Raw genomic sequence first — 27,255 nt, forward strand, 5'->3', positions numbered from 1 at the left:
TGAAAGTTGAGAAACACTGCTCTAAAAAGAATGGCCAAATGTGAAGGCCACCTCCTGTAACAAGAACCACAGATCCAAGCCTCCCTCTTCAACAGAGTCTTGAAGCTTGATCTAAGCAAGTTCTCTGACAGAATCAAGGCTACAGAGCCTTTTGCCTATGCCAGCTTGCAGCTTCCATGCTCCAGAAAGTGCGTGTCAAGCAGAATCCCTTTCGCAGGATCCAATCTGGTTCGGGCACCTGGGTCTTCCCAGCTTTGGGAGTCATCCCAGAGCCAGTCCTCAGGGAATTTCTCTCTAGCCCCTTTCTAACAGTTCATGGCAAATAAAAGGATGCCTTTGGGTCAACCTGACACCGGAGAGTTATGGCAAGATGAAGTGGGCCAGGTCTTTAAATCTTGTGCCAGCAGGTTTTGAGGGAAAGGTAAGAGGGGTTGGTGGTGCCTGCAGCCTTACTCATTTCCATGTATTCCGGGGTCAGGCCTGTGAAGGGTTCCAAGACGTAGTCCAGCTCCCACTGCTGAGGCTGCTTAGTCGGATCTGAATGGCTTTCCTTCTTCTGCGGCCTCTCCTCTTTCAGTTTACGGAAGAGTTTCTTTAATTTCCTGCAAATGTACAACAGCAGGCCATTAATTCAGTTGCAGGGGAAGTCATTCTATTTTTAAGGGGCTCGGGGCACGACAAAGCTTTGCTCTCTCTCTGTATGTTTCTCTCTCTCTCTCTCTCTCTCTCTCTCTCTCTCTCTCTCTCTCTCTCTCTCTCTCTCTCTCTCTTTTTCTCTCTTCCTCTCTCTCTGTTTCTCTGTGTGTTTTTCTCTCTCTCATTCTCTGTTTTTCTCTCTCTGTTTCTCTCTTTCTCTCTGTCTCATTCTGTTTCTCTGTTTCTCTCTTTCTGTTTCTCTCTTTCTGTTTCTCTTTTTCTCTCCCTCTCTCTTTCTTTTTTCTCTTTCTCTCTTTATTTCTCTCTCTGTGTTTCTCTCTGTCTCATTCTGTTTCTCTCTCTCTCTGTGTCTCTTTGTTTTTCTCTCTTCCTCTCTCTGTTTCTCTCCCTCTCTCTGTGGTGTGTTTCTCTCATTCTCTGTTTTTCCCTCTCTGTTTCTCTCTTTCTCTGTTTCTTTCTCTCTGTCTCATTCTGTTTCTCTTTCTGTTTCTCTCTTTCTGCATTTTTCTTTCTGTTTCTCACTTTCTCTCTGTTTCTTTCTCTCTGTCTCATTCTGTTTCTCTCTTTCTGCATTTTTCTTTCTGTTTCTCACTTTCCCCCTCTCTCTCTTTCTTTTCTCTCTCTCTCTCTGTTTCTCTCTTTGTTTTTCTCTCTGTGTGTTTCTTTCTCTCTGTCTCATTCTGTTTCTCTCTCTCCGTTTCTCTTTCTGCATTTCTCTCTCTCTCTCTCTCTCTCTCTCTCTCTCTCTCTCTCTCTCTCTCTCTCTCTCTCTCTCTCTCTCTCTCTCTCTCTCAGAGCCATCTGGCACCCCCAGATACAGGCTAATGCTTACCGTTTGTGACTTAGAAAGCGCCAGCTTTTTTAAAAAATGCTTTTAAAATCCACCAAAGCGGATGTCCTTTCGAAAGCCTTCCAATAAATACACTTTTACTCTGGTTCCTTTCTTGCGGCCGTTTGTTTTTTTTTAAACATCCCGAGAAATTAAATCAGGTGATTTAGAGGAGAGCAACTGGAGAAAATGATCCATTCTTATAATTGTAACCACTCTTCCCTTGAGCATTTCAGCCGAAGGCTCACGAGGAGGTGTGTGTGTGTGTGTGTGTGTGTGTGTGTGTGTGTGTTTAGGTGTGTGTATAGGTAGTCCTTGTCTTACAAACTACTTATTTAGTGGCCATTCTGGCCACTAGGCCACCAGGCCCAGCCACACTGTATGCAAATGTTTCCAGTCTTGTGGCCCAGGGGGAAAAGAGAGAGAGAGAGAGAGAGAGAGAAAGAGAGAGAGAGAGAGAGAGAGAGAGAGAGAGAGAGGGAGAGAGAGGGAGAGAGAGCAGCTGAAATACTTACGGGACGCCTATTTCAAAGATATTGTTCTGAATCAGCTGCTTCCCCAACATGATGATGCTGAGCTGGATGCAAAGTTCCATCAAGCATCCCCCAGGAGCACACTGTGAAGGAGAGAAACACACAGGAAGGCATGAAAATCAGACACACAAGTCTCCCGGCAGGTCTGGACTATCCAAACCAAGAATTATGGACAGAAAAATAGAATAGAACAGAACAGAATAGAATAGAACAGAAAAAATGGAATGGAATGGAATGGAATAGAATAGAATAGAATAGAATAGAATAGAATAGAATAGAATAGAATAGAATAGAATATAGAAAATAGAATAGAATATAGAATAGAATATAGAAAATAGAATAGAATAGAATAGAATATAGAATAAAATAGAATATAGAATATAGAATACAATAGAATAGAATAGAATATAGAATAGAATATAGAATATATAATAGAATAGAATATAGAAAATAGAATAGAATAGAATATAGAATATAGAATAGAATATAGAAAATAGAATAGACTAGAAGAATAGAATAGAACAGAACAGAACAGAATAGAATAGAATAGAATAGAATAGAATAGAATAGGAGGCAAGCTGCTCCACTGATTAATTGTTCTCACTGTTCTCTTCTTAGAGTGCTTTCTATTTAGAGTAGAATGATTTTTATATAAAAGAGGGGGGAAATGTGTCTCAAAGCCTGGGTGGGGGGAGAAATACAGCAGCTCCCACTCCTCTTATGCTCCACCTTCCCTAAAATAACACCATGGGTCACAATTAAAGGCTCTTTAATTGTGGTGGACAACAGAATAGATACAATTCAAATCCTCCATTATGCTGGACGTTTTTAAATGTTTCCATAATAGCATTTTGCTCGCTGAAGTAGAGCTAGAGAAGCCAGAGACAGTGTTTGTAGAAAAGGCCACCTTTTTTTGGTGGTGGTGGTGGGGGGTTCTGTTGTCAATCAATTTCATGGAGCGTTTTAATTTAATTTAATTTAATTTTAATTCCACTGATGTTTCTGACATTACGCTGGAAACATAACGCTGAGCCCAAAGTTTGGAAATCATAACCTCAGTGATCACAGTAGAGTTTGGATTGATTTTAACAGAAAATGTTCCGGGTAGGAGATTATATAGAGTAGTGCTTGACTTACAGTCCTAAATTTCTGTTGCTAAAAGAGACAGTTGTTAGGTGGGTTTTGCCCCATTTCACGATCTTTCTTGCCACAGGTGTTAACTGGCAAGTTGTTAAATTAGGAACTTGGTTGTTAAATGAATCTGGGCTTTCCCATTGACTTTGCTCGTCAGAAAGTCAAAAAAGGAGATCACGTGACCCCCTTGGGACACTGCAACTGTCATGAGTACGAGTCAGTTGCCAAGCCTCTGGATTTTGATCACGTGATCTGGAGGTGCTGCAACGGTTGTAAGTGTGAAAAATGGTCATAAGTCACTTTTCTCAGTCCTGTTGTAACTTCCAACGGCCACTTAATGAATAGGTTGTGAGTGTGGACAATTACCTCTTCCATTCGGTAACCGGCAAACATGTAGACGTACTGGCCAGGGCGGCCCACGAACCTGAGGAGAGACAGATATACGAGGGAAAACAGAAAAACACAACATAGAGTTATAAGTGTATAAAAGAAAAACGCTTTTTAAAAACAGTTGGCCAAGTTTTAAGGAAGAGGAGAACGAGAGGGGACATGAGAGCAGAGTTCCAGTATCTCAGGGGTTGCCCCAAAGAAAAGGGAGTCAAGCTATTCTCCAAAGCGCCTGAAGGCAGGACAAGAAGCAACGGGTGGAAACTAATCAAGGAGAGAAGCAACCTGGAACTAAGGAGAAACTTCCTGACAGTGAGGACAATTAACCAGTGGAACAACCTGCCTCCAGAAGCAGTGAATGCTCCAACACTGGAAGTTTTTAAGAAGAGACTGGACAGCCATTTGTCTGAAATGGTAGAGGGTTTCCTGCCTGAGCAGGGGGTTGGACTAGATGACCTCCAAGGTCCCTTCCAACTCTGTTATTCTATTCTATTCTATTCTATTCTATTCTATTCTATTCCTTATTTCTAATTCTATTCTATTCTATTCTATTTTTCTATTTTATTCTATTCTGTTCTTGTTCTATTCTATTCTATTCTGTTCTTATTCTATTCTATTCTATTCTATTCTAGTCTATTCTAGTCTATTCTAGTCTATTCCATTCTTTCCATTCTATATCTATTCTATTCTATTCTATTCTATTCTAGTCTAGTCTAGTCTAGTCTAGTCTAGTCCATTCATTCTATTCTATTCTATTCTATTCTATTCTATTCTATTCTATTCTATTCTATTCTAGTCTAGTCTAGTCTAGTCTAGTCTAGTCTAGTCTAGTCTATTCTATTCTATTCTATTCTATTCTATTCTAGTCTATTCTAGTCTAGTCTAGTCTAGTCTAGACTAGTCATCCTAGCAGCCATTTCAATTGGGGAAGGCAGTCTGCAAAACCTCCATTTTTGCAAGCAAGAAAAAATCGTGTGGAAAGAGGGCCATCTGCAGGTGGAAACCCCCTGGGGAAAAGTTTTGTAATGATGACGGAAGATTTTATACTTTTTACAGGTACGTCCATCCCTTCCCAGGGCCACCTGCAGTTCCCAGTCCTGTTTTTCCTGGCTGTGATTCTGCAGAAATCCTGTTGCTCCTTTACTGGGTGATTTGAGGAGAACGAGGGACAGGGCTTCGCCTGTTTTTTCCAAGGAAGGAAAAGGTTGAACGGTTGGAAAACCTGATTTTAGGCATGACGCCTCCAGCAAGGGAGGAAAAAGCCTCATCCTCAAACCGTGGAGGTCTTAGGGCCAGGTGTCGCTTCCCAGCCAGCCCTTCCCGGGTGCTGCCCATCAAAAAATAAAAAAATAAAAAGGAGAGTTTCTGGATGGCCACATGCCCATTTTGTGACATTTCCAGACCTCCCAAGACCTCTGGCATGGAAAACAAAAGCAGCCTGCTTCTGCTCCACATTTTGTGTCCTTAGGAAGACCAAGAATTCGGTGAAATGGAAAGAGAAAGATTTCTCTGATCCCGGCGGGCTGGGGGGGGGGTGGATCCAACCCCCCCCCCAAGTAAAGAGCACATTCCTGGGGCTGAGCACCAGTTCCTCCAAGCATGTGATTTCTCCCTTCTCTCTCACCCCCGGACACTTTGGGAAAGAAAGATCAGGATGGGGCGAACTAAATTTCAGACTCAGGTCAAAGTTCACGCCACAGGAACAACTCCAAACAAAAGCCCAAGAAGGTATAAAAACCCACCACTCCCTACTACAGTTTTTTTTCCCCAAAGCCATCTTTCTGTCTGGCTCACCTCTTCAATAAACTACAACCTTCTTTTTAAAGCAGTCTCCATGTTTTTTATTCCCGGCTTGGACTGGACCCTGATGAAGATTTTTCCTTCAACACATGGACTGTATATGACAGTTGCCTGTCAGGTGATACTCATTTGTAATTTTCCCAGCCAGCTTCTGACAAGCAACGTCAATAGGGGAAGCCAGATTTGCTTAACGACCAAATGAATCAGTTAACAAGTGCACTGATTTGTTTAACAACTGGAGGAAAAAAAAGGCCTTAAACCCGGGCAAAACTCACTTAACAATTCTCTTGCTTAGCATTTTGGGCCCATTTGTGATCGTGAGTTGAGGATTACATGTATTACAAAAGGAGTTTAAAAAGGTAAAACCCCATGGGCACCGCAGAGTAAAGCTATCACAACAATAACAAGCCAAACTGGGGCCGTGTATTAAAACTCAACGCTAAGAAATCTGATCCAACTTACCTTCCCTTAAAAAAAGCCACGTAAAAAATGGGTGCGTAAGAATTTACAAATTTCAGCAGGAAAGCTTTCAGAATCAACCTCTCCTCAAACGTTTTTTCTGTTTTGGGTACCTCTGCCGTGAAGAAAACATGAAGGAAAGAAAACTTGTTAAGTACGACTCAGGTAAGTGATACAAACAAAAGCAATTGTAGTTGTGCGGTTTCTGGGAAAATATATAGTCTGTTTTCTATGATTCTATGATTCTATGATGATTCTATGATTCTGAGATCCTATGTTTCTATGATTCCATAATTCCATGATTCTATATTTCTACGATTCCATGATTCTATGATGATTCCATGATGGTTCTATGATTCTGTGTTTTTATGGTTCTATGATGATTCTATAATTCTGAGATCCTATGTTTCTATGATTCTAAGATTCTATGATTCTATATTTCTACGATTCCATGATGATTCCATGATGATTCTATGATGGTTCTATGATTCTGTGTTTTTATGATTCTATGATGATTCTATAATTCTGAGATCCTATGTTTCTATGATTCTAAGATTCTATGATTCTATATTTCTATGATTCCATGATGATTCTATGATGATTCTATGATGGTTCTATGATTCTGTGTTTTTATGATTCTATGATGATTCTATAATTCTGAGATCCTATGTTTCTATGATTCTATGATTCTATAATGATTCTATGATTCTAAGTTTCTATGATTCTATATTTCTATGATTCCATGATTCTATGATGATTCTATGATTCTGTTTCTATGATTCTATGATGATTCTATAATTCTGAGATCCTATGTTTCTATGTTTCTATGATTCTAAGATTCTATAATGATTCTATGATTCTAAGATTCTATGATGATTCTATGATTCTATATTTCTATGATTCCATGATTCTATGATGATTCTATGATGGTTCTATGATGATTCTATGATGATTCTATAATTCTATGATTCTATTTCTATGATTCCATGATTCTATGATGATTCTATAATTCTGAGATCCTGTGTTTCTATCATTCTATGATTCTAAGATTCTATGATTTTATGATTCTATGATTCTATATTTCTATGACTCCATGATTCTATGATGATTCTATGATGATTCTATGATGATTCTATGTTTCTATGATTCCATGATCCTATGATCCTGTAAATCTATGATTCTATGTTTTTATGATTTCATGATTCTACATTGCTATGACCCAGGTTTCCAGAATGAGAATTCCTTTTATCTATTAATGGAAGAATGAGAAGAAAATAATGAGACTATATGGCAGGAGGACTGCCTGGCGCATTGGAGAAGACTTATAAGGACCTCTTGGGGTGAAGCAGCTTAGAGCAGTCTTCCTCCTCTTTTTTATGGGTTGGACCAGAGAAGATTGGGAGAAGATGAAGCGATTCCTTCTCTCCTGTTCTGTCTAAACTAATTACCAGGACCTAGTCCTATATGGTGATCTACATCAGCCGAAGCACACTGTTGCAATCTACTTCTTTTTAAAAGAAAAGAAGACACCAACAATTGTATTTTCATGCTTATTAAAGCGTGATTGGGAATTGTTTTCATAATTTTCTCCCAAAAGCGTTCCAAATATATACACAGATGATAGGTTTTTAAAGAAACAATTTAACAGAGCGCTGCAACAGCCTTTCATTTAAGCGCTAGCCACAATTATTTAATAATAACGTTAAACCCCACTCTCAATGTTACTTTTCTAAGAATTTTCATGCCGTGGGTGTCTAAAACAGGGTAGGCAAGAACTGCACCACCCCTTCAGTCGAAGTAATATATATTTTTTAAAAAGACTGATTTCTTAAAAAAAAAAAAATTAAACTACGGAGTATAAATTACTCTGTTTAAAACTTCCCCTTTACGGACCCCATGGAGTAAAATTTACAAAATTGTATAAGTATCTTAATCAAAAAGAATTAATTTTTTTTCTCTCTAGTTAGGTATAACTAATTCATCTTTGGTGTCAGACGAAGGTCCTCAGTTAATTTGCTGAATTGTATTTGCTGATTTTGCTGTTCTCTCTCTCACAGTCACAAATAGCTTCACTAAAGGCGCTGTTCCTCAAAGCTTGCTCGTAGGATCCTGGCTGATGAGAAGCTTTTGTGTCCACCTGCTGAACAAGGGATATCCCACACGACCATGATGCACCTAAAGTCACCAGGCAGCAACTTTTCCCACACCTCAGAAAAAAAGCACCTGAACAAACTCAAAATAGATCTCAAGCGAGCAAGGAGAAGGGGATGAAGTCAGGAAGGAACAAAACAAAGAGAAGTAGAAGGAGGCACAAGAGAGAGAGATAGTTAACTGGCAAAAATGGAAGGTAGAAAGGCAGAAGCAAAGGCTGGGATGTGAAGGGACAAAAGAGGGCTATTCTGCTTTTGCCACTGTAGGAGAAAGTGTGGCAGGACCTGGGGGCGGAGTGAAAAGAGGAATCGGCCTAGAATCCCTACGTAGCGGCAACTGGACCGTGTCCAACTTCCCTTGAATTCCAGGGACCTTTATCAAACTCTAAGCAGGTGCTAACGTTAGTTGCACGAGTAGGAATAAATCAATTTAACTGGACCTTCACATGTGGACCTGATCTTTCCCCCTGATAACAACTGGTATGTGTCAGGATTGAGGACCACTCAACGTTAGCACCACAATTGGGGAAGAAGAGTTCAATGGAGGCCATCCTGAATACTTTTGATTATCTCTGTTTCCATGAAAAGGAGCACCATCACTCTTCCTGTGTCTATTGCATAGTGAAGGCCTGGCACACTTTCTGCCTCCACAATGCCTTTTCTGTACACCAAAGAGAACCCGCTAGACCAGGGGTAGGCAACCTTGGCTCTTGTATGACTTGTGGACTTCAACTCCCAGAATTCCTGAGCCAGCCACGCTGAGGGAAAAGGGAGAGGTTTCCAAGCTGAGCCATGCTGGCTGAGGAATTCTGGGAGTTGAAGTCCACGAGTCTTAAAGTTGCCAAGGTTGAGGACCCCTGATATAGGACAGGGGTGGGGAACCTTGGTTCTTTTATGACTTGTGGACTTCAACTCCCAGAATTCCTGAGCCAGCCACGCTGAGGGAAAAGGGAGAGGTTTCCAAGCTGAGCCATACTGGCTGAGGAATTCTGGGACTTGAAGTCCATGAGTCATACAAGAGCCAAGGTTGCCTACCCCTGTGCTAGACCAAAGGGGAATCCTGTGGTTGTTTCTAAGATAAACCCCAGCTATGAATAAGTGCAGAAATGGAGAAGATGCTATCAACACCTCCCTCTCAAAAAAACACCATCTCTAGTGGTCAAGTGGAAAGGGGAAGCTGGCAATCCACCATCACTGATGTTCAAACCACAAAGCGTTCAGTTGCTTTTGTGGCCAGGCAGCAGCTCACCAATTAAGTCAACAAAATCTGAGGAACCTCAAGAATTTGGTACATGCAAACGGCTGCACAAATAAGATCATGGGTGAATAAGAAAGTCCTGGATGGAAAACATCTACTTAGGATAAGTTGCTTATCTCCAGGAAAACAAAAAACAAAAGTACCCATTTCGGTCAACTTTTTGGCAACGACTCCATAAATCTCATCCAGGATTAGAATCACCACGAGGTTTATGATGACGGCGGTCGCTGTCACTGTGACTCGCACGTTGGACTTGGATGACCCGTTGGTGCTCATGGAGAGTGCAGCTGCTAAGGTTATCCGGTAGGCAATTACGCCAAAGACTATGGAAAAAGTCAATGAAATCTGGAAAGAAAAGGAGATATTAATAGAATGATATACGCATAGATATTCTTAGGTAACTTGGTGATTGTGGTTGAATAATGATGGGGTTAAAGAAAGAGGGAAAATGTCATTCCTGGAAGATTCAGTGATCAGTTCAGCAGCTCCTTAGATTCTTCAGCGATGCTCAGTGGTGGGATTCAAATACCTGAACAACCGGTTCTCTTATTGGATGCAGACCTGGGCCTCTGAGGTCTAGAATGGACTTCCGGAAGTGGCATCCACACACTTCCGGGGGCTGTTCTAGGCCTGGGAGGCTTCCTCCAGGCCTCCGAAGCCTAGAACAGACTTCCGGAAGTGACATCCATGCACTGATAGAGTCAGCCTATTGCCCCCCAACAATCTGGGTCCTCATTTTATTGATATCATGATGATGATGATGATGATGATGATGATGATGATGATTATCTTGGAAAGTTGGAAGGCTGAGTCAACCTTGAGCCAGTCAGGATCAAACTCCTGGATTGAGTGGATAGAGTCAGCCTGCAAATAACACGTTCTAACTCTTGTGTCACCACAACTAACAAATAGGCTTATTCCTCTAGCTATGAATATAACAAGTATCTGCCCATCGGATAAAGTTAAAACATGACAGCTAGTTGGGTAGCTATTAAACAAAGATTCCTAAAAGTTCATTAGCAGGGCAAAAAATGATTCAACTGAGCAATTCCTCCGAAGGGGTTACCAGATCATATTTAGTATGATTACTAATCGGTCTTCTTTTTGATCATTGTGACTAAGTGGCAAATAGATTACACCATGCGTAGACAGAGGGAAGAGGCAGTTCAAAGCAGAAGACCCAGCAACCTAAGACAGTGATTGTGAACCTTTTAGAGACCGAGTGCCCAAACTGCAACCCAAAACCCACTAATGCATCGTTGGGTGCCAGGTGGGTGTGGCCCATTGGTTGGCTGTGGCCCATTGGGTGGGCGTGGCCGCAGTGGTAATGGCAGACTGGGTGGGACTAAAAAGTTCAGTCAATCAATTCAATCAATCAATTCCAATTTTGCAAGATCCCTTTTTTCCCGCGAGAAGTTGAAATTGACTGATTGATTGAACTTTTTTTTTTCTTTTGCACACAGCAGCGGCGGCCTAAAGCGAAAAGATTTTTTATAAAACCCAGCTGAAGGCCTAGGACTGGGGCAACGGTGCGCGTGCCCACAGAGAGGGCTCTGAGTGCCGCCTCTGGCACCCGTGCCATAGGTTCGCCACCACTGGCCTGTGCTCAATGCCTCCGTAGAGAAGACAACGGCACAATCTAACTTTGGCACAGCTTTTTGAGATGGACAGAGCATCTCATGAATGAGCAGCAACAATAACCACAACAAAATTGTGATTTTTTTTTCCTCCCCCAAAGAGAAATTCAGATTCTACCCACTAGCCTAGATAATCTTGCTTTCTGTTGCTGCCTTCCATCCCTGGGAGAATCCTCCTGGCTGGTTATTGTTTGCTCAAAATGCTGTGGGTTTTAGTGTGCACAATCTTTGAGGCTACTGGTGGCTGTCCAGGTGATTTAAAGGTATTTATTCAAACACTGAAAGTGAAAAGATCAGATTGTTTTCTTTGGGTTAACGGTAATATAATCAATCAGACAGAAGCCTATCCTCTTAGTCTTGCCATAATATTTGAGCGAAGCAGAAAGGAGCTGTTTATGTTCACCCCCAGGACATTTTGTGTGAGGATATAATTTATGGACCTTGCTGCTCTATTGGTCAAAAAGTAAATGCTCTCATAATTTCAGCAAATCCCCTTCTGTTTATACGGCGCAGTTGATGAGGTGACCCAAGATAAATAAATCTGGAGCCCTGCTTAAAACTATAACCTATGTGACTTTCAGGGTCCACTATTTCTTTTCTTAGTCATTGCAAGGTGAAGGGGAACAAAAAGATACTTTTAAAGAGGGTGTGTGTGTGTGTGTGTGCATGCAAGCTTGCCAGAGGAAAAAGGACCTTTTATGACTGGTGGACTTCAACTCCCAGAATTCCTGAGCCAGCCATGCTGAGGGGAAAGGGAGGTTTCCAAGCTGAGCCATGCTGTCTCAGGAATTCTGGGAGTTGAAGTCCACCAGTCATAAAAGAGCCAAGGTTGAGGACCTCTGATATAGGGCAGGGATGGGGAACCTTGGTTCTTTTATGACTCGTGGACTTCAACTCCCAGAATTCCTGAGACAGCATGGGGGAACTATGGCCCCCTCGTGACTTGTGGACTTCAACTCCCAGAATTCCTGAGCCAGCCACGCTGAGGGGAGAGGGAGAGGTTTCCAAGCTGAGCCATGCTGGCTGAGGAATTCTGGGAGTTGAAGTCCACGAATCATAAAAGGGCCAAGGTTGCCTACCCCTGTGTTAGACCATGAGTAAAGCTGAGCTGTTGTGTGGCTAGCCTTTGCTCCATTGTCTTTTGATCATATTAATTAAATTTTTATAAGGACTTCTAGAAATAGTTGGGGCTGCTTGGAACCCAGCAAAGACCCCCATTCCTGGGGGAGACATAGAGGAAATAAAAAGGGCTCCATGTTTGCAGACGGGATGTGAGGAAAAACAGCTACTGGTAGGAAATATTGTGCAGAGCACGAGGCCGTGAGAGTGGAATGCCCCGCCCCATTCTCAGTTGTGGGCGGAGTTATTTGTAGGCTTCTCAATAATGGTTGAATCTCCCCATCCTGTCAGAACCAATAGGAGAGGTGTGCTCTGGATCCCATCAATCAGGGAGTGTCCTCTGGTGGACCCAGGAAAAAGGCCTTCTCGTTGAAGTGCCTGCCCTGTGGAACATCATTGCTCCAAAGACTGGAATTGTCCCAGCCCAGCTGGTCCTTCATAAGGCCTTGAAGACCTCGTTTTGTTACTGAGCCTTAAGCTCCAGGCGAATGGTTGAGCGTGTGATCCGGTCCTGTTAACTGTTGTGTTGGCTGGTCTTTTATCTTGGGTCCTGTACATGTTATTTATTTGTTATCGTGCTTCTATCTTGTTTTCAATCATTGTTACCCACCCAGAGTCCCGTCCTGTATCTGAGACGGAAGGTCACATAAATTCAGTCATTGAATCAATCAGTCAAACCACTCAATCAAAAATCTACATTAGACATGGCAGGAGACAAGAAGAAGGCTTTGGGAAGGTCAATATTGCACAATTGAGGGGAAGATCCTCCATTCCTCACTACTGGACCAGTTTGCCATCCTTCACCGCTGTCCACTTTGCAGAAAAGGATGCAAACAAGCAATCTTCAAGGACGTAACATATGGTAGAAGTCCCAATGGCCCACTATATACCGGGAAGTCATTGCCAAAATTCATGTCCATTGTGTGATGATCTCACAGTTGGCATGACATGCCTCCTCCCTTCTTTTTTTTGCCCTCCCCCACCTCCTCTGACATCCATAGGATTGGCTGCCAGGAACCATCTCATCTAAGGCACCCATTATCACCAGTTGACACAAAGAACTTAATATGGGCATCGCTGGCCCATTCCAAATACTTCAATCTATCAAGCAAGTTTATTGATCAGATGTCAAACTCTGCACCAAACATTGTGTCATACTTGGGATTTGGCTGACAGGGCCTGGAAGTAACGCCAAAGTAGTCTATCACTCTGACACGGGGTGCTTCGGGTGGAAGATTTATGCGGGAAAGAACAGTTGAAGGGGGAACTTGAAGATGTCAGTGTAAGTTTTCTGTAGACCTCAAGGAAAACAAGACAAGGAGAGTTACCATGAACAAGATGGAAGCACAGTTCACTAGATAGCCAGGGGTGCGGTCTCTCCAGGTGAGTTTTTCCTCTTCCTCCTGGAACAAGACAGAAGGTTGAAAAATGGAAGTTGCAAAACTATACTCTGCTAAATAAGCGAAAAAGATACTTAGGTAATCATCAGTAATACAAGGATAAGAAAGCAAAGGAAGGACCAATAGTAATAGGCACCTTGGAGACAATCGCAAACTGGAGACCACTTGAACCCCATTGGCATTGACACATTCACCATCCGTCAATTTCAAAAGGCAGCTTTGCTTGGAACAGCTTAAATCCTGCGGCTATATCTGCGACACCATCAAACAGCCACCTCTGCCTATCCCAGGTCCTTGGGAAAGACTCAGTAGGTGGACAAAAATGCCAAATCCAGTCCAGTCTGAACATCTGGTTAACTGTGCGACGAATCATAATACGTGGGTAATAATTAATCAAGGAACCGCCAACAACACTCCCAGCAAAACTGACAAGGCAAGCCACTAGTACAGTGGTTCTCAACCTTTCTAATGCCGCGACCCCATAATACAGTTCCCCATATTGTGGTGACCCCCAACCACTTATACATCACCGGGTGCCAGGGGCGTGGCCAAAGAAAAGGGGAAAAAATGGCGGACAGCCTTGTTTGGCGACCCCCGTGAAATGGTCGTTCGACCCCAAATGGGGTCCCGACCCACAGGTTGAGAACCACTGCACTAGTATATAAAATGAAGAGCAAACCCCACTTCTTTCTAGCACTGATGTTGTTACCTCGTTTGGTAATGAAACGTCTGCAAGAAAGCCACCAAGTTCAGAAGCACCAAAGACCCCACAGTTCTAAATATTTTCTTCTGTCGGTAATAATTCAGCATTTTTAAACAAGATAGCAGTAATTCAGCCCAAAGCAGCACCTGCAAAAAGGTATTTTGCGACATTTGTGTCCCAAAGGTGCTTTTTTCAAGAGGCAACTGGACTTTCTTGTTTTTCTTTGAAGATGTTTCGCTTCTCATGCGAGAAGCTTCTTCAGGTCTGACTGGATGGTGGGGAAAGGAAGGACTTATACTCCTTGCAGACAGCTGGTCATTTGCGTTCTTAATTTAGAGAGTTCTTGGAGGTTTGTCTGTGTCCTCAGGGTCTTCTGAGTAGGTGTGCAAATGGGTGTGGAGCCCTCTTGGAACTGTGGAAAGGACTGTGTTGTGCACTGGAGGTAGAGGATGTCGTAATTAAACAGTCCTCTCTCAACAGAGGGGGAAGGATACGACATCCTCTATCTACAGTATACAACACATCCTTTCCACAGTTCCAGAAGGCTCCACACCCATTTGCACCACTCAGGTGACGTTGAGGACACCCCATTTTTACAGTCGCCCTCCTGAGCATCAAGAACAAGACATGTACATTAGGTCAAAGTCATGTTCCTCCCAAAGCTTGCTTGAAGAGTACCAGAGGTCTCTCCCCGCCGAAGGGACCTCCGCGCTAATCTAATTTGATCGGTGTCTAATTAACTGTACAAATAGGGCATCTGGAAACTTTTAAATTGATTTTCCTGAAATGCGCATCCTCCTCATTACGGTTATGAGGAAAATATGTGTTGTTCTTGAACGCTTATTATTTCATAATATTTTGCTCGCCGCAGATGAACTGGATCAAATTCTGGAAGACCCGAGAAACAGCACGTTGTTTGTTTGTGTAAAGAAAAACGAACTATTTGTTCCAAATTTTGGAAACAGGGAGATTCAGCATGGCACTGAGGGTGGAAGGCCGGAATTGGATTCGGGATTCCACTCAGTCTGAGAATGTTCTATTCCCCACGGAGACACGGGGAGGAGGCAGTTCAAATTACGCTGCCTTGCCCTCATACAAATTTCCCTGGATTTGGATTCTTTAATTATTAATCCAGGCAACTACAAAGCAGTGCGGGGCCCCAATTTTTTTTTAAATAATACATTATTAAGTTTTTATAGTTACAAATCTTTACTGCTTAATAAACAACGTGCTGTCTGGGTTCACCTATTTAGCCTTAATAGTAACACAACTTTCATTTCTACTCTATTCCGCTTTTCTAGCCATTTATAAAAATTATCCCCCGTTTGAAAATATAATTTCATTTCATTTCATTCCTCCTTAGTTCTAGGTTGCTTCTCTCCTTGTTCAGTTTCCATCCGTTGCTTCTTGTCCTGCCTTCAGGCACTTTGGAGAATAGCTTGACTCCCTCTTCTTTGAGGCAGCCCCTGAGATACTGGAAGGCTGCTGTCATGTCACCCCCTAGTATGGGCTTGAGTGATAAATTTCCTGTGCTGGGACTTAACATATGGCTCTGCTCCTTTGCCGTTGACATGCTCAAACCCACAAGTTTTGTAAATAATAATTGTTTGGACACTCGTGCTGCATTCCTTCTTTGGATTCCAGGACCGGTTTACGGAAACAGGAAAGCCCTGGTGGTGGGACAGGCACGTTGTCTTTCCTCTTTGCTGACAGAGGTGGCAAGAGGCAACCAGTCCAGACATGCTCAGCCTCATCCCACAACAAGACAGCATGGCTGAAACTGCATACTTCCACACACCGCGCTGATACAGGCAGCCCTTGCCTTACAACATTTTCTTTCGTGACCATTCAAACTTACAACAGCCCTGAAAAAAAGCGACCTACGTCCATTTTCCACACTTACGACCTTTGCACCTGACCCTGCGGTCATGTGATCAGAATTCGGATGCTTGGCAACTGATTCACACATGTGACGGTTATGGGGACCTGCGGACCTGTGATCACCATTTGTGACTTTTGGACAAGCCAAGTCAACGGCTTAGCAACCAGGTTACTAACTTAACAAGCTACAACGATGCCTGCGGCTAACAAGGCCGTAAAATGGGCCAAAGCTCACTTAACAAGATAAATGTTGGGCTCAATTGCCGTCGTAAGTCGAGAACTACCAGTAGAGGATCGGTTGCACGTTTTTGCAGGATTGGGACGGTGGCATCTGCTCATTTGCAGCCCCTGCTAATTTTGAGCAGAGATTTGCTGTGGATTCCTGTCCTACGATATGAATACCGTTTGATTGGCAGAGGGTTTCATGGACCATCACAGCAATTCCCAGGAAAAAGGTGAAAAGTTACTGTTTCGTGGGAATTGGCCTCTGCCGTTTCATTCTGGGAAACTAACAGTTTCTTGGAGCTGGCACATTCTGTTTTTGACTTCTTTCTGCCAGCAGGAATTCCCATCAGAGTTGATGTGTAGCCCCCGGCCTGGGAAAGGACTTGCTCTCCTGCTATACCAGGGACCTCATCTCCTTCCAGGTGTTTGGTTTTTTGTTTTTTGTTTTTGCTAATGAGATGTTACTAGAGGAATGCAAAAAAAAAAAAAAAAGGAAACAAAAAAAGAAAGCAGATCATAGCCTGGGTTAGTACCAGCACTCCAGCTACAGAGCTCAAGAACTCAGGGAGAACTTTCAAGAACTCCAAGAGGTGTCATCCCAAAGGTGCCTTTTCCAAGAGGCAACTGGACTGTCTTGTTTTGCTTTGAAGACATTTCCCTTCTCATCCAAGAAGCTTCTTCAGCTCTGACTGGATGGTGGGGAATGGAAGGATTTATACTCCTTGCAGAAAAACTGGTCAGTTGCCTCCTTTTAGAGAGTCGTTGAGGCCACTTGGAGGTTTTCCTGTGTCCTGAAGGTCACCTGAGTGGTGCAAATGGGCGTGGAGCCTTCTTGGAACTGCTGAAAGGACGGTGTTGCAGACTGGAGATAGATGACGTTGTATCCTTCCCCCTCTGTTGAGAGAGGGCTGTTCAATTTTGACCTAGACAGCTGGTCATTTGCCTTCTTTTAGAGAGTCATTGAGGCCACCTGGAGGCTCATCTGTGTCGACAGATAACAGTTGAAAGAAGGCTCCACGCCCATTTGCACCAGTCAGGTGACCCTGAGGATACAGATAAACCTTCAAGTGGCCTCAAGGGTTCTGTCTGATGGCCACCTCTACAAGGGGGGACATGATAGCAGCCTTCCAGTACCTCAGGGGCTGCCCCAAAGAAGAGGGAGTCAAGCTATTCTCCAAAGCACCTGAAGGCAGGACAAGAAGCAACTGGTGGAAACTAATCAAGGAGAGAAGCAATCTGGAACTAAGGAGGAATTTCCTGACAGTGAGAACAATTAACCAGTGGAGCAACCTGCCTCCAGAAGCGGTGAATGCTCCAACACTGGAGGTTTTTAAGAAGAGACTGGACAGCCATTTGTCTGAAACGGTGTAAGGTTTCCTGCCTGAGCAGGGGGTTGGACTAGATGATCTCCAAGGTCCCTCTCATCATCATCATCATCATCATCATCATCATCATTATTTGTTGTGGAAGATGCCTACATGTTCTCAGCTGAAACGGTATTTCGAAAGAGCTCATCAGAAGTGAATTCACCCAGCACAGCACACAAGTGGCTGTAAAAGTCCTAAGAGGCCACTTTGTATCACATGTTGAAGCAATACCATTTCTCTTTCTTTCTTTCTTTCTTTCTTTCTTTCTTTCTTTCTTTCTTTCTTTCTTTCTTTCTTTCTTTCTTTCTTTCTTTCTCTCTCTCTCTCTCTCTTTCTTTCTTTCTTTCTTTCTTTCTCTCTCTCTCTCTCTTTCTCTCTCTCTCTCTCTCTCTCTCTTTCTTTCTTTCTTTCTTTCCTTCCTTCCTTCCTTCCTTCCTTCCTTCCTTCCTTCCTTCCTTCCTTCTTTCTTTTCCTTCCTTCCTTCCTTCCTTCCTTCCTTCCTTCCTTCCTTCCTTCCCTTCCTTCCTTTCTTTCTCTCCCTCTCTCTCTCTCTCTCTCTCTTCCTCTCTCTCTCTGAGTTGAGTTGCAGGCTTTCAATTTCCTCCAACTGCAGCATTCAATCTTTTTTTTCTACCTAGCAGGAGCTCCGGGTTAACAGCATTCATCTTAAATGCCTCTTTTCAATTTCCGATGTCATTAGGAGTTACATAAGACATCGCCAAGAGGGACCATTAACCTGTGGAGGGAACTCTGCTGAGGATCTTAAGCACCCAGCAATATTTTATTCACAAACTGCTCTTCAAAAAAAGAGAGAGAGAGAGAGAGAGAGAAAGAGAGAGAGAGAGAAAGAAAGAAAGAGGGAAAGAGAGAGAGAGCACTTTGCAATGATGGTGATGTCATCAACATTAAAAGCACATTTGCAGCTACACTTGAATAAGGTTTTCATTAATAGTACAATATGCCCTTCATTTAATGCTTGAGGCAGAGGAAGATTTAATACCATTCAAATGTGAATAGAAAAAAGAAAACACGGTTCTACGAGTGTTTCCCCATCGTCGAGTTTCATCTTTTATTTTAAGAACTTGGGAGGCTAAAACATACAAAGAACAGTTGCTGGAATTGGGCAAGCCTAGTTTAATGAAGAGAAGGACCAGTGGGGACACAATAGCAGTGTCCCAATATCTCAGGGGCTGCCCCAAAGAGGAGGCAGTCAAGCTATTCTCCAAAGCACCAGAAATAAGACAAGAAGCAACGGATGGAAACTGATCAAGGAGAGAAGCAACCTAGAACTAAGGAGAAATTTCCTGACAATCAGAACAATTAACCAGTGGAGCAACCTGCCTCCAGAAGCTGTGAATGTTCCAACACTGGAAGGTTTTAAGAAGAGACTGGACAGCCATTTGTCTGAAATGATATAGGGTTTCCTGCCTGAGCAGGGGGTTGGACTAGATGACCTCCGAGCTCCCTTCCAACTCTGTTATTCTATTCTAAACAAGAGTTTTGAGGAGGCCTATCAGACAGCTTTTCAGAAGGGAAAAGGCATTAGGCAAATGTTCAGTACCTGGAAAGAAAACAAAGCAAGTCGGAATTTACAAGAATTCCATACATTCAAGGTCTCCCTCCTTTCAAATCACTTATGCGTATATCTTTCATCCTGCACCAAGGTCCTCTGGGATTAATTGGGATTCTCATCTTTAAAACAAGAAAAAAAAAGGCGGGGGAAAAAATAAGGGTTTTTTTTTTTTCAGATTTGTGTCACGCTCTTTCTTCCCCATTTTTTTTTTTTTTTTGGTACTTTATTCCTATTGCCTTTAATAAATCGGATATTGTTCAGCAGAAAGGGAAGGGGGGAAAAAAAGCCTCAGAACTTTTATGAGCTGAGTCCCCAAGTTTTAAGATGTGGTGCCTGGTTTGATTGCTGACTTTTAAGGCCAGGCTGGTGATGCATACACATGCTCATGGGTGGAATCTGTCAAACAGCACCTGGGATGCGAAATGGAAAGCATTGTGGAGATGGGAGGCAATCTGTTGCTGGATGGACTAAAACAGTGGTTTTCAACCTTTTTAATGCCGTGACCCCCAACCGGTCGTAAGTCGAGGACTACTCAACCGGTCGTAAGTCGAGGACTACTCAACTGGTGCAGCACCGTTTGCAGAATGGGACTTTTGGCGGGCTCAGCAGGGCAGAGACAGCCTGGACAGTTCCTATTGGCTTTTGAAAACCAATAGAATTAGATTCTATTCAAGAGAGTCTCTTCTATTGGCTTTCAAAAGCCAATAGAATAAAAGGGAGTAGCACAGCTAAGGAAAAGGGGGAAAAAAATGGCGGACTGCGTTGTTTGGCGACCCCCGTGAAATGGTGGTTCGACCCCAAATGGGGTCCCGACCCACAGGTTGAGAACCACTGGACTAAAACATGTGAAGAACGGCTGCGGGACTTGGGTTTGGCCAGTCTAAAGAAAAGAAGAAATAGGGGAGACATGATAGCAGTGTTGCAGTATCTGAGGGGCTGCCACAAGGAAGAGGGGGTCACGTTATTCACCAAAGCACCGGAGGGAAGGGCGAGAAACAATGGTTGGAAACCGATCAAGGAGAGAAGCAACCTGGAATGAAGGAGAAACTTCCTGACAGTGAGGACAATCAACCAGTGGAACAGCTTGCCACCAGAAATCGTGGGCGCCCCATCAATGGAGACTGACAGAACTGTGCTGCAAGGACACTCCTTCTGAAATAATCCCCAATCGTCAGATTCGCCATCGTGAAAACAACACAGAAGGCCAGCCAGATCTGGCATTGAAATGAACACAACCAGGGAGGAGAAAAAAAATCAATTCATTTTGGATTCACAAACAGCTCCAGGCTTTTTCTTTTTTTAAAAAAGTGACCTTTACTACATAACCCCAGTGATGTCTTCTTCCTTACTCAGCCTCCTTGCTGGACACAAGACATCCTTCATTTGTCAGGATTCACGGAATGAATACTCTTTTTTTTCCCCCTCTGCTTTCATGTCCGAATGAAAAGTCATGCAAATGTCACTGAAATAGTATGTTTTGCCAACATTTCATTGTCACCCTACTAAAGGATGTTTCCATTTTGCCTCAAGATGAGCAGCAGGCTAGGAAAATACTATCAAGAAGTTTGCGGCCATTGCTTTGAGGTTGGGGTTGGGGTAGACTTTGTTTTTTAAAAAAATGGCAAGTAATCATAGAATTGATCATTGTGGGACTGATTTTTTGAAGGTCAGAAGTCAGAAAGCTATTTTATAACCAGTGGGCTCTGGAAACATTTACAAGAAAAGGTACGTATTCTAGAGAAATGCCTTCAAGTGATATACGTCAAGCGGTATTTATACTGAGTTTGAGGAGTAGAGCAGAGGAGAGCAGAGAAGAGTGGAGTAGAGTAGAGTAGAGTAGAGCAAGGCAGGGCAGGACAGGGCAGGGGAATAGAATAGAATAGAATAAAATAGAATAGAATATAGAATAAATAGAACAGAATATAGAAAATAGAATAGAATAGAATAGAATAGAATAGAATAGAATAGAATAGAATAGAATAGAATAGAATAGAATAGAATAGAATAGAATATATGGAATGATAGAATGTAATGTAATGGAATGGAAGAATAGAATAGGATAGGATACGATGGGATGGGATGGGATGGAATATGGAATGGAAGAATAGAATAGAATAGAATAGAATAGAATAGAATAGAATAGAATAGAATAGAATAGAATAGAATAGAATAATAATGATAGAATGTAATGTAATGGAATGGAAGAATAGAATAGGATAGGATACGATGGGATGGGATGGGATGGAATATGGAATGGAAGAATAGAATAGAATAGAATAGAATAGAATAGAATAGAATAGAATAGAATAGAATAGAATAGAATAGAATAATAGAATGAAGAATAGAATGGAATGGAACAGAACGGAACAGAACAGAACACAACAGAACACAACAGAACACAATAGAGCTGGAAGGGACCTTGGAGGTCTTCTAGTCCAGCCCCCTGCTCAAGCAGGAGAACCTACACTATCTCCGAGAGGTGACCGTCCAGTCTCTTCTTAAAAACCTCCAGTGATGGAGCGCCCACGATTTCTGGTGGCGAGCTGTTCCACTAGTTAATTATCCTCACTGCCAGGAAGTTTCCCCTTATTTCCTGGTTGCTTCTCTCTTTGGTCAGTTTCCAACCATTGTTTCTTTCTATTATACAGGATGCTTTAAAATTTAGCATCTTTGGTTAGTGAAGTTGCAGCTGACCTGGTTTTCACTGTGTTTCCAGAACTGGGTTCCGTAAAGCTGGATTTTGAGTCCTTATTTCCCTTTTCGCAGCTATTAATAACAGTAGCAACAGCTGGTTTGCTCAATATTTAAAATATTAAGCCCATTAGTACAGATATGATGATTCTGCTGAGGTCCTCAGCTTCTTCACCCGCGAAAGGAAGCTTGCCTCTTTTCCTCTCTCTTGTCTCACCCAAAGAGATCAAGCAGAAATTCATTTGGCTTGCATTTTAATATGAGGTTGACCTAATTTTACGCTTCCTTTCCCATTTTTTTTTTTTGTGATGCAGTTTCCCCGTAAGGGGGGGGAAACACATTCATTAGAAAAAATTGCCTACGACTGTGAGAGTGCAAAGGAAAGTTGAGTATAAAAATGGAAAAAAAAGGGATGCAAAGTTTCCTATGGGTTTCTAAGAAGAAAAAAAATCATAAACAGATGCAGAAATGGAACTGAATTAATGGGACGAACATGTTCAAACCTTTCTAGAACAGAATTACTTTCCGGCTTGCACCCCACCCTTCCTTTGGGTTTTTGGCACCCCAAAACACTTTCTCAAACTAGTTGTCGCTGTAAGTCTCCAAGGTGCATCTTGCTGCGGGTCCAATTTGTTGCTTCCTTGTTGCACTGCCACCCCGTGTTGTATTTGGAGAATTTCTTTCTCCTTGTTCCTTGGGTTTAGACAAGGGAGAAAAACCTCTCTCAACAACGGATTTTCCAGTAAAGCAATTAAAAATTACAGCACGCCTTGGCACGGGATAGAGTATGTCAAGGACCAGGCCTTAACAAATGAATAAATTGAGTTTTGTAAAATTCATAATCAAGAGTTTCCAGTCAACAAAAGACAGGCTGGAATTGTTCTGAACCATTAGGAATGTTGTTAAAGAAATGCCATCGAAAGAAGAAAGCAACACATCCCAGAGAAACTAGAAACAAATGTTCTCTCGCAATCACAGCCCTTTCTCTAGACTGGAATAGAATGGAATGGAATAGAATAGAATAGAATACAATAGAATAGAATAGAATAGAATGGAATGGAATGGAATAGAATAGAATAGAATAGAATAGAATAGAATAGAATAGAGCTGGAAGGGACCTTAGAGGTCTTCTAGTCCAGCCCCCTGCTCAAGCAGGAGAACCTATGCTGTCTCAGACAAGTGACTGTCTAGTCTCTTCTTAAAAACCTCCAGTGATGGAGTGCCCATGATTTCTGGAGGCAAGCTGTTCCACTGGTTAATTGTCCTCACTGTCAGATTATATATATATATTTCCAGTAAGATTTGATGAGTGTTCTTTCCATTAGACAGGACTAGCCCTAGCAGTGTTCCAGTATCTCAGGGGCTGCCCCAAAGAAGAGGGAGTCAAGCTATTCTCCAAAGCCCCAGAAGGCAGGACAAGAAGCAATGGAAGGAAACTAACCAAAGAGAGAAGCAACCTGGAACTAAGGAGAAACTTCCTGACAGTGAGAACAATTAATCAGTGGAACAACCTGCCTCCAGAAGTTGTGAATGCTCCTATACTGGAAGTTTTTAAGAAGAGACTGGACAGCCATTTATCTGAAATGGCATAGGATTTCCTGCTTGAGCAGGGGGTTGGACTAGAAGACCTCCAAGGTCCCTTCCAACTTCTTCTTCTTCTTCATCATCATCATCACCATCATATTATTACCATCATATTATTATTATTATTATTATTATTATTATTATTATTATTATTATTATTATTATTTGTCATGGAAGATGCCTATTCTTTTCCTATCTCTTCATTCCTCTTTTTGACCATCAGATCCAACTGGCTTCATATTTTCCTCCTTGGCAGTTATTCCTGATTATAATCCCAAGTGCCCAAACTCCCATTTTCTGAATGTAAAAAAACACAGTAATGATAATCCCTCCACACCCTTGGCAGCGTGTGCTAGGTTTAGATGCACGCAACATGTTTACAGATGGCCCAAGAGGAACAGCATGTATCCCTGTTTGAGGTCTCACGGTAGGGACAAAGATGAGATTTTGCAAAATAAAATAACTAATTACAGCTTTGCTTTCTTTTTGAAAAGTCCTTAGATTGAGGTTCTGATTTCTGGCTAAATCAAACTCAGATGATTTATTTATTTATTTTGCCTGGCATAGCGAAATGCAGCTTAGTGTACAAAATTCACAGAAACAATATATAAAAAAACCTGTACTAAAATATAAAACATCAGAGCGGTGAACTCAGAATAACAGAACCGATGACGCTCTCGCTCACTGATCAAACTAGCTCACATCCTCCGTCACGCAACTGCAGACAATCCCAAGAAGACAGAAAACATGACCTCATTAAAAGTTAGAACAGAATAGAGCTGGAAGGGACCTTGGAGGTCTTCTAGTCCAGCCCCGTACTCAAGCAGGAGAACGTCTACCATCTCAGACAAATGACTGTCTAGCTCAGGGGTGGGGAACCTTGATTCTTTTATGACTGGTGGACTTCAACTCCCAGAATTCCTCAGCCAGCGTGCCTGGGAGTTGAAGTCCACAAGTCATAAAAGGGCAGAGTTTGAAGACCCCTCCCAGAATTTCTCAGCCAGGCACACCGGCTGAGGAATTCTGGGAGTTGAAGTCCACACATCATAAAAGAACCAAGTTTGAAGACCCCTCCCAGAATTCCTCAGCCAGGCACACCGACTGAGGAATTCTGGGAGTTGAAGTTCACGCGTCATAAAAGGGCCAAGTTTGAAGACCCCTGCTTTAGACCATCATAAAGGGAAGGGGTTTTAAGATTAATGTAAATAAGACCAAAATTTTACCTAAAAATATGTCTAGTCAGGAGAAGCAGATTTTGACTAACCTGACGGGTTTTGAGATTGTTAATAAGGTAAAATATTTGGGGGTGATGTTGTCTGTTTCTAATGTAAAATTATTTAAAAATAATTATGAAAGGTTGTGGGTCAGGGTACAGAAGGACTTGAAGGACTGGGAAAAGTTGCAATTATCCCTCATGGGAAGAATTGCAGTGATAAAAATGAATATTTTACCCAAATTTCTTTTTCTGTTTCAAATGTTACCAATTTTGAAAAATGAGATTAATTTAAATGAGTGGCAGAAGGGTCTTAATAAATTTATCTGGGCAGGGAAAAAGCCAAGGGTTAAGTTTAAAATTATGCAAGACTTCCGTGAGAGGGGTGGACTTAAGGTACCAAATTTGAAATTATATTATGATGCGGTGGTTTTAACACTAATCAGTGATTGGGTAAATTTGACAAATTCTGAGATACTTTATCTAGAGGGATGGGATTTACTTTATGGGTGGCATGCCTATTTAATATTCAATAAAAAAATGGATTGGGCTTTTAAATCTCATATTTTAAGAATTTCTTTATTTAGGATTTGGAGAAAATATTATAAAAGTGATTTTAAAGTACCATTATGGGCTATACCTTGGCATGCGATAGAAGCAATAAAAAGAGGGGTTAAAATGGATATGGTGTCTTACAGACAGTTACTTAAATGGGATGGACAAAACTGGCAATTAAAATCACGGGAAGAGTTAGCACAAGAAAACTTTATTTATTCTTGGTTCCAATATAGGCAATTATTAGACAGATGGAAGATGGATTGTAAGGTGGGTTTTCTTAGAGAAGATGAAAATCTTATCAAGCAAGTGAAGGATTCAAGACAAACCCACATTAAGAGAATTTATGCGGTTTTAGTTGAATTGGATTCAGAAACGGAACTAATTAAAGATTGTATGATAAGATGGGCGCAGAATTTTGGTGAGCCAGTTTCATTGGACACCTGGGAAAATATTTGGGTGAGAAATGTCAAATTTACACAAGCACAGAACTTAAGGGAGAATTTTTATAAAATGTTTTATAGATGGCACCTTGATCCACAAAAAATGTCTTATATGTACCCTGACGTGCAACCCAAATGTTGGAGATGTGGTTATAAGGAGGCTTCCTATTATCATATTTGGTGGTCATGCAGAGAGATAAAAGCATTTTGGATCAAAGTATGGTGGAATATCCAGAGAATTTTTAGAAGGAGGGTAAAATTTACTCCGCAATTATTTTTGTTAGGTATTGTTACAGATTGTGATACAAAGGAGGTTGTATTGATGTTAAATTTGATTACAGCCGCTAGGCTGTTAGTAGGACAATATTGGAAGAAGGAATCTTTGCCTACATTGCAGGAATGGTTTCTTAAAGTAGCTTATCTGGCGGAAATGGCAAAGATTTCGGCTTTCTTAAAGCAACAAACGCAAGAGAAGTTTCTTGCTGTTTGGGATAAATGGATAAAATTTATACAATTTAGATTGGGTATACAAAAATATTATATAGTTTTTTCATAAGTTTTATTTTCATATATATTATAGATAATCTTTATATATATATAAATATAAAGTTCTTAATTTAATTTTTATTTTTATTTCTTAAGCCTATATTCTGCTCTGGGAAGCTCAGGGGGGGGGAAGGGAGGGGGGGGGTTTTTGGGAGGGGTGGGGGGTTTTTTTTTTATATGTATTGTTTAGTTTTATCTTTTTTGTATATGTTGTCTCTTGTTTTGTATTTTTTTTTCTTTTTTGTAAAATTTATAAAACTTTTAATAAAAAAAAAAAAAAAAAAAAAAAAAGGGAAGAAGGAGGGATAGAATTTTATCCTGAGGTTAATAAATGATCTGGGAATGCCTCATTCTGTTCAACGAGTTCAAATCTTCAAGGCAAGGTGATTTGCATCCTGGGGTCATGAAAAAAAACCAACTTTTAATCTATTAGCTTGGAGAGCCCACGGAGAAAGGGTAATGGGACGGATGACTATGACGGGGGTCAGTTTATCCCTTAACTTTAAAAAGGTCAGGAAGGAAGGCCTGGAAAAGCACAAATCAGCCAGTCTGACCTTAATGGATCAGAATATTCCAAGCAACATCGTACAGCTATTGATCTGGAAACGCTGCAATTAAATCACTCAAATTATTCCTCGGCATGCACATGTCAGATCAATCTCATTTCATTTTTTTTTTTTTTTAGATTGGACAACCAAGAGTACATTGTGAGAATGCTGAGGGCATAATATTTCTTGATTTGAGCAAAGTCTAGCAAAATTATGGGCTGGATGGCCTATTTGGTGAATCCACGCCTGGATCAGCAAACTGAAAATACGTGTAATGTCAAGGGTCAAGAATTGATGTTGGACTCAGAACTCTCCGGTGTTATTTTTATAACAGAATAACAGAGTTGGAAGGGACCTTGAGGTCATCTAGTCCAACCCCCTGCTCAGGTAGGAAACCCTATATCATTTCAGACAAATGGCTGTCCAGTCTCTTCTTAAAAACTTCCAGTGTTGGAGCATCCACAACTTCTGGAGGCAGGTTGTTCCACTGGTTAATTGTTCTCACTGTCAGGAAGTTTCTCCTTAGTTCCAGGTTGCTTCTCTCTTTGGTTAGTTTCCTTCCA

The 27,255-nt window shown here is 41.7% G+C and overlaps 1 protein-coding gene across 3 annotated transcripts in view; it reads right to left on the reverse strand.

The window, feature by feature from the left end:
• Positions 1–27,255, reverse strand: part of ANO2 (anoctamin 2) — a 100,860-nt gene that overhangs the window by 14,039 nt on the left and 59,566 nt on the right. For all 3 annotated transcript variants that reach the window (XM_039318794.1, XM_039318795.1, XM_039318796.1), the window contains 6 exons: positions 13,292–13,366; positions 9,351–9,552; positions 5,803–5,914; positions 3,520–3,577; positions 2,002–2,102; positions 454–602 (listed from right to left, as the gene is read on the reverse strand). In XM_039318794.1, the coding sequence (XP_039174728.1) occupies positions 454–602; positions 2,002–2,102; positions 3,520–3,577; positions 5,803–5,914; positions 9,351–9,552; positions 13,292–13,366 (697 nt within the window). The remainder of the gene's footprint in view (positions 1–453; positions 603–2,001; positions 2,103–3,519; positions 3,578–5,802; positions 5,915–9,350; positions 9,553–13,291; positions 13,367–27,255) is intronic.

Source organism: Crotalus tigris, unplaced genomic scaffold (genome assembly GCF_016545835.1).
Source record: "Crotalus tigris isolate CLP2741 ecotype Arizona unplaced genomic scaffold, ASM1654583v1 scf7180000021561.349155, whole genome shotgun sequence".
Taxonomy (NCBI): domain Eukaryota; kingdom Metazoa; phylum Chordata; class Lepidosauria; order Squamata; family Viperidae; genus Crotalus; species Crotalus tigris.